Source organism: Haliotis rufescens, unplaced genomic scaffold (genome assembly GCF_023055435.1).
Source record: "Haliotis rufescens isolate VD_foot unplaced genomic scaffold, xgHalRufe1.0.p SCAF_15, whole genome shotgun sequence".
NCBI lineage: Eukaryota > Metazoa > Mollusca > Gastropoda > Lepetellida > Haliotidae > Haliotis > Haliotis rufescens.
In genome coordinates, this window is record NW_025963835.1 from 34,286,300 (window position 1) to 34,294,500 (window position 8,201).

The window sequence follows — 8,201 nt, forward strand, 5'->3', positions numbered from 1 at the left end:
AAGGCATTCATCATTTAACACTCAAACAAATACTGACAACAGCTGTCAAGTGAGATAAGCGAACGGATCCTTGTTCAATCTGTCGGCAGTGGGACGGAAATATTCCTGTCCGATCAAGATAAATACGCCTTTGCTTTGAATTGAACACAAAAGAGAACACAACTATTTGTGAATCATCAAATTTAATGACAATCAAGCAAACAAATAATTCGATGCCGAAAAGTAATTCAAGCCACACATAACAACTGCACTGAGAATACTCCTATTATAAGACAGTTACAACGTGAACATTGTACACACATATATAAGCATCCTTACTGATTATCAGTCTGGATTTAGGAGTAAATGTTGATGCAAAGAAATGACCCATCGTAAATGTATACTGCTATAACAGTCAAGAAGGACAAAGTCTAACATTGTAAGGACCATTAAATTTTTCGGTATTGCTATTGCCGAATATTGGCTCACGTCACAGTTTGAAGACAGCAAATATTTCAGAGGGACTTCATATGTTAGATTTTCATCTTCATCTTCATCGTCAACCACTTGAGGCTCGAGGTGCAGCACATGTGCACCCAACTGCTACTTCTTTGTCCTCAGGTTGATAGGTGAAGGTACCATTTTCACAGCTGTATTTTAAAACACGGAAGCTAGCTTTCACTTGTTCACACTGGTTCTTGTTATTGTTGATACAGTCTCTACAATTACAGCTGGCACTCCGAAGCTGTTGTGGATAAATGTTGTCTCCAAGTCTTAGCGAGACGACACTCCAGGGGCAAATGGAACGTTCTCGAGTGGAGTCTTGCATGTTCTTTTGTGACACGGGTGAGTTCGAAGTATCAGGGATGTTGTTCAAGCTGTTGAAGATCTGTTGTATATGTGATGGTATCTTGCATTGCGTGGCATCCCTTCGTGCTCTCATCATGTTTCCCATATCGTCAGTCACTGGTGTGGCAGTCGCATTCATGATGACGACGAGTACGACAGATAACTGTGACAGCTGCATGTTCGTTGACAAAACTTTTGTAATCAACTTAAAATAGTGACTTCTGAGCATCTGTCAGTCGAGATTTTCTGGTGTGACTGCTCATCACAAACGACCTCATTTTATAGCAAGTGTGAACCTACACTGCCAAGACGAACGGTCGGGGGCTGAAATGGGAATTCACATTTTGTCCAATCCCAAAACTATAATGTTGAATTTGAGAATGACTCTAACAAATGTCTGGGGGCAGAAATAACTCTTCCGGGTGTGAAATGTTCGCCATCTCCATCTCAAAACCCCATCTCTGCCTCCTTCTCCTCCTACAATTTTACATTTATCAAGATTTGTCAGGTGACCTTCAGATGTTCAAGGGTATTTATTTCTTCCGGTTGTAAGAGGATAACACCTAGTCAAGTTTTCTTTCTTGACTTCCTGCTTGAAGAGGACACATTTTTGCTTAAGTAAATACGAAGAAGTATACCGAATGGTTTAATATGATGATTGTTCACAAGCAAAATTCTTTACAACAGTGTACACATTTTCGGAAAGATGTTCTAATGACAAATTAGGGATAACAAATCATGTTTCACTGTAGCTAACTTAAGATAATTGTGCACTCTTGTTAAGCGCCAACTCAGGAAATATCTTCCTTTGTGAGTGACAATATTCAAGCAACTTTACTGAAGCCTATGAAAATCTGCGCTTTGGTTCGAATATATTGCCTACAGTTCAGCCTGAGTTAAATTCTTAATATTAGAAACAGGACATGTGCATAAGTAATCAAATGTTGCGATCTACAGCAAATCTTCAACGTTCAACACCAGTACGTCTTTGTGAGTGTGATGATTACTGACATCCATGCATAATGACCACTTCACCATCGGATATATATTGTTCCTTCTCGTCCTGAGATTCTCATTACTAAGTACATGTCTGTCAGACATGCAATTGTGGTCATGAGTGCATAACGATACGGTGCAGGATTTAAACTATTGTTCAGCTAACTCTATTTTTGTGTTGACTGACATCCTGGGTTTCTTTCAAACGTATTGACATTTGAGTCCTTTCAAAACCGACATGTGCACACACCGAATCATGGACTGCCGAACTTCATACCCACCCCCGCCCCCTTTGCCTCATGAGATAATTTCCCCATTTTTAAAGTATCTTCTCAAAGCCATCTGGCAGAGTTAATCTTGTCAGACAAAATCTTTTTATCGTTCAGTGCAACTAAATTGCCTGCGTGTGTCTGCTGTCCAAACATAAAGTTGAAATTAAATGTTTCTTACCCAAGAATGGGATTACAAAATATCACAATTCACTAAACGCTGATCCTTCCGATGAGTGTACATCATAAAGTTGATTATGTGTGGGATAACGGGAATGACAAGCGATCGAAAGACACAACAGTTAGGCTGATAGATTTCATGATATCAGGATGTCATGACGTAAATCAGCACAAGATACTGGCATATAACACGGTGTTCAGCTCGTAACATTACACGTTCACAAGCACAGATACTTCTTTTTAGCGTTAAATATTGCAACAATATCAGATCCACCTTACGATCGCCAGAGGGTTCGGCAGCTCAAAGTTTGAGCAGAGTCAATTATGACGTGATATGCAGATGACGTCATGTGACGTTACGAAATCCGTTGATCTGACTTGTATGGGATTTTACAATGAGGCGATTGGCTAAACAGATTGCTTTAGTTTAGGTTTTTGTAAAGAACGAGAGTCTTTATAATCAAGATGAACGAATTTAGATCATATTTGCATTTCGGGTCAGAATAAGGGCAGCCATGACAATTCAGACTCGGTATTTTGGGTTATAGTCTGTCTGACTATAACGGACATGTGCAGTTGAACACTGCTCAGTAAGGGTTTTAGCATGTGGGTACATAGTCGATGAACACTTTTAAGATGACTTTTATCAAGGAAATATATAAGGTAGACACAATTTTATGGATAACAACTTCTTTAATATTGTAAAAAGCGACGTTTCGGTATAGATCCTTATACGTTTGTCACCCGTCCACTTCTCAGTAATGTCTATCAAACAAGAAAATATATAGATTTGTAATTATTTATGAATGATATATGTCAGTGTTGCCACGTCTAAAACTTATTAGTACTGGTTACACGATCATTGCAAAATGGCAAATGTTCAAATTTGTGTTCGGATTGTTCCTAACTCACAGGATGGAAAGAATTTCGTTCATAATTGTCATAGATTTAGAATCGAGAACAGAAGAAACCCCACTGTACATTGCTGTAGAAACGACTGCCACCAAAGAGAAGAAAATGTCGTACCCTCGACACAAATATCCTCAGTAAAAAATATGAACTGGCTAAGATAAACTCTAATTGAGTGTGCCGATGCCATATCCCACTTTGTTGACCTGTAAACGTGTTTGAAGATGTTTGTGCATATCTGTCATTAATATTGTTAACTAGATCAATGTCTTGTACATTACAAACCATTTCGTATAATTGATTTCCTGAATGTATGAGTAAGTGAGTATGGTCTTACGCCGCTTTTATCCATATTCCAGCAATATCACGGCGGGGAACACCGGAAATGGGCTTCACACATTGTACCCATGTCGGGAATCGAACCCGGGGTCTTCGGCGTGACGAGCGAACGCTTTAACCACTTGGCTCCCCGACCGCCCCCTGAATGTATGAAGATATACATCTATGTAGACGTTAAATATGTAAATTTAATCAATAACCATATTCAAATGATTTGATTTAATAGAGTATGCATCCTAAAATGCTTCTTGCAATGTATCTTATCGTGTATTGTATCTGTATGTGAGGAATGTCATAAATGAACAAATGTGTACTGATATTCTGCCACAGACACTAGTTAAACACTCTATTTTCTCCCCATTTACCATGGCTGACTGCACTTTAACCCAGAGTTATAGGCGAGGGCACAGTGGGGTGTTCCCCATTATACAAACAATAACCTGACATGTCTGTGCGTGTACAATAGCATATTTTTATTATCCTGCAGACAGAAGGGTAACGTGTGGTTAAAGCGCCGACCGTCACGCCGAAGGCCGGGGTTCGTTTCTATGAACGAGTTTAAGTTGTGAAATTCTTTTCTGGTGTCCCTCACGCGAGGAATGTTGCTCAAAGTGGAGAAAGCAATACTCAGTCTCTCTTCTTGTATCTTATTCCTAAAATAAGGACAGATGAAAATGTAATGTAACCTGCTTCATTATGTTAAAAACGGAATCCCATTGTCTTAATATTACTATCTCGGTACCTCTGAAACATGTAGTGCAATACACTAAATCGTGGTTTACGAACACGAAGAATTAGCTCATTGTGCCAAGTTTTCCGACATCACACTGTGTCAAACGGCCATTGCCTACCACAACACTTCCGTGACTTCAGTGAACTGTCTGCTCTTCGCTCACAACTCAAATCCTGTCTCTTCAGACTTACTGTTTCCAAATGACTTCTTATTGAGATGTCCCTTAAGCATGCACGATGCATGGTAATGCGCCATACAAATAGACTATTACCATTATTATTATTTATTATGATTATAACCGGAATCTTTCATTTACCCTTTAGAATTGACACCTGTGACGCGTTATCACACACGAAACAGAAACATCCACAGGTGCCCCACAATAACGTTGCGATAACAGCGGAGTAAAGTTCCAATTAAGCTTTTGACAAGTTATCCCCTGCTAAGTTAAACAGGTGCTTTGACCATCTGTCTGCAGAACTTCCTCCTTGGAAGTAGGCACAAAACCACCAGATGCAGCTGAAGCTTAGGAGCTGTTTTCTTGTCCTTCAATAAAAAGGATTTACAATTCCATGGCTGAGGAAAAGTCTTCACGTGTTAAGTTCGACACGACATTACTACGTCACAGCCTAGGAGACATGATGATGTAGGTCGGACATAGGATGGACAAATCTGAGTAGGTAATATAGCTGACAAATGAGCGTCCTGGACGAATGTTTTGCATCGTAAAGTTCAAGTGTCCAAGAAGATTGAAAAGCTTTTCTTATGGTGATTTTCTCTTTGTCACCAATTCCTTTATGTGCAGAATCTCTGCATTGTTTCTGCTCCAGTGTTAATGGAGTCATTTATTGTTTGAAATTCGTCTATCAGGTGAAATATATGGGCAACATTGTACAAATGCTCAACAATCTAGCCTATTGATTCATACGGTTGGTCAAACAGTTTGGTGAGGTGAAATGGGGTTTAACGTCGCGTCCAAGATTATTGCACTTATATAGCGACGTGCATGCACGTGTGTGTGTGTGTGTGTGTGTGGCTGCTTGTACTAGTCCGGACTGATGCCGATTTATAGTGCTAGCTCACTGAGATACCATGCCACAGTTTAACATGAATACCCCACTCAGACACAGTATACTGACTTCGAGCCGACCAGTCCCTGTTTTAGCCCCTTAATGCCGAGCGACAGACAAGGTAACAACAAGTACCATTTTTAACGTCTTTTGGTATGACGCGGCCGGGGATCGAATCCCTGACCTTCCGCTCTCCGGGTGGACGCTCTACCACTAGACCACGGAGGCGATCTCCAACAGTTTGGGGCTGGATCGGGATCCAGACACCACCCATGTGTAGTAATAGACTGGCGTGAAGATGCCAGTCAAGAGATTGCATAGGATTTAGTTTGAAAGTGTCTGCGATGTCCAGTTCTCGTGATGATCTCGGTAGCATCATCTACACGTACCTTCAAATATGTAAGTCAATGGTCTTCCTTGCTGATTAACAAGTTAAGACTAGGATGTTGATCATCGCTGTGTGGTGATGATAGGTTCACGACCAACCACTTCTTTCCTGAATAGCTTCCGGGCTTCCTTCTACCATGTCAATATTATTAATTGGGTTGACTCTGTGAGACGGAAATGGCGTCGTGTTCTTTCGAGATGACAGTAAATTCCGGCAACTCTTCGTGTGTGTTTGTGGATTTACAATACTGGTTAGAAAACGACGTGTAAGTCCATGAATGACAGTGTTAACTGCTTGAAAGGTGTCACAAATACAAAGTTCCTCAGCTAATACCCCTACGTTGATTGGGGATGGAGTGCATCGCAGTCAATTCTCACGCTTGGATCACGATGTTCTTGACTTCCTTTTTTATCTGAAATGCTTCCAAATGGAACTATAATATGTAAACTATAGATGGGTTGGATATGCTAAGGTATAAGATTTATATACAAAAAAATTACTAACAGGTTTCATAAAATACAGATATCATTCCATGTATAACACAAAGAAATAATGAATATGCACAAATGCAGTTGACATCAGATTTACGATGTATTATTCTGTTCTGCAAGTGTATACGATGTGTGAGTGTGGCATGAAGTGTGGTGTTGGTGTAGCGTGTGTATCATCCTCTTCGGAAATGACTGAGGGTCGGGTTAGTGGTGAAGGCGTGTTTGCGTTCCACCTAGGAAATGATAAAGAGGCTGGAGTAAGCGTACGAAATGTGGATTAAATGGTGAACATGGCATACATTATTTACAGAGAATGTTTTTTTAAAAAAAAATATGCCCTAGTCATCAACAAATGAAAGCATTCTGGAAACATCTTCATGTGTTATTATATCTGCTGTATCGGGACGTGAAGTACAATGCGTTGCATGTGTAAACATTGAACGATTCATGTTATGTTTACGAAAATGTCCTTAACGTACAACGGAGAGAGGCTATATCAAGCTAACTCTCGAGGTTGAGGGATCCATGTTCGTACAGAAAAATGTCAAGCTTGCTTGTTCAAAATATTATCTTCCTAGCTTATGACAGATCTGACATAATCAACAATGCCCACGGTTGTTTTCAGATATTGGAAATCCGGTTTTTAAGAGGGAAGCCAGACGTCCCACGTCCTTGACAAATGTACAAATATACTCTTCACTACTATTGTCATAATGATCCGCGAATGCATTAAGTTCATTATTTACAGATCAGCTATCTCTAAAGCCTTGTGTCTCGTGAAGATTCGGGAAGGATAATAAGTCTTCAGCAACCCATGCTTGCTCTAAAAGTCGGTCAGGTGATGCATGTCATCGTATCCGGATTGCGTGGATCGATGCTCACGATGTCAATCACTGGATTGTCTGGTCCAGACTCAATTACTGGACAGTTTCAAGTGACGCTGACCATCGGAATGTGTAACAAGTCGGGTGAGGTGGTGTCGGCGAGTTTGGTTTAACGTCTCTTCGAACATTATTGTCGCTGGATCACAATGGGTCATCTTGTTATGGGTGAAAGGCCCAATGCGTTGCGGGTCTTAGATTTTCCCAGCAAATGGTGAAACTCACGAGTACCCTGCTGACAATCCTCGAAACTAATCAGTGCCAATCTAAGATTCGAAGCCACAATAATTGGTTTCTGGCACGCCTAAAGGACTCAACTCATAGATCAAAAACGAATCGTGGCACCTTCGACGCCTGGGCCATCCGTGACCGCTACCAGGACATTGAAAACATACAGGCGGGCCTTCCAGGCATTATCATTTGAAACTTATCGAACCTCACAGTCGTATAGAATGTAATGATGTAGTGACGGATAAACCATTCCGTCAGATATCCCAGAGTTCATGACAATATCAAAATCTGGTTTACTCAATCCTTCCGCACTCCCCACCTCCATTGTAGCCAAGGTACAACATCAGTTACAGCCCAAATACCGGCAATAAAGAGCTGGTGTAACCTGAAGTAGGGGTGGACTGAAATTCATGTATTCATTTCATTTTGGTATGTTGGTATAAGGTGCACAGCTTTCTTTTGTGTTTGAAATATAAACGGAATGAACGTTGACAGTCCACTAAATACATAGAGGTAATCACGCGAGTGTGTTTTGGGATGGTAATATCCTGTATTTGGAATAAACGTTGTATTTAGCGAGCCTTGGCAAGTCGGACATTGACAACACAGGCATGATATAGTTCGAACAGAAAGTCATTTTTAGACACTGACTATTATTTTGATAATGATGACAAACAAGTGTTTATGACGTAAGAATATGCTTCAACTAACGTTTGACAAATATCTACAAATGTCTGTGTTGGTTCAAATTTCTGCATGTATGTAGTATATTCTACGGGTCATAAGTTCAGCAGGGAAACGATATCATTTCTCTGGCTACAATCTGAGTCAGTTATTGGGGTAGTGAGTTTTCTTCGCAGGAACAACATTCACAGTGATGTTTCCT

General features: G+C 40.4%; 1 protein-coding gene across 1 annotated transcript; it reads right to left on the bottom strand.

Moving 5' to 3' along the window:
• Window positions 1–538: 538 nt before the first annotated feature.
• On the bottom strand, window positions 539–1,006 carry LOC124151904 (interleukin-17C-like). Its single transcript, XM_046524593.2, has one exon. It carries the CDS (start codon window positions 1,004–1,006, stop codon window positions 539–541), a length of 468 nt encoding a protein of 155 aa, XP_046380549.1.
• Between the last annotated feature and the right edge of the window lie 7,195 nt (window positions 1,007–8,201).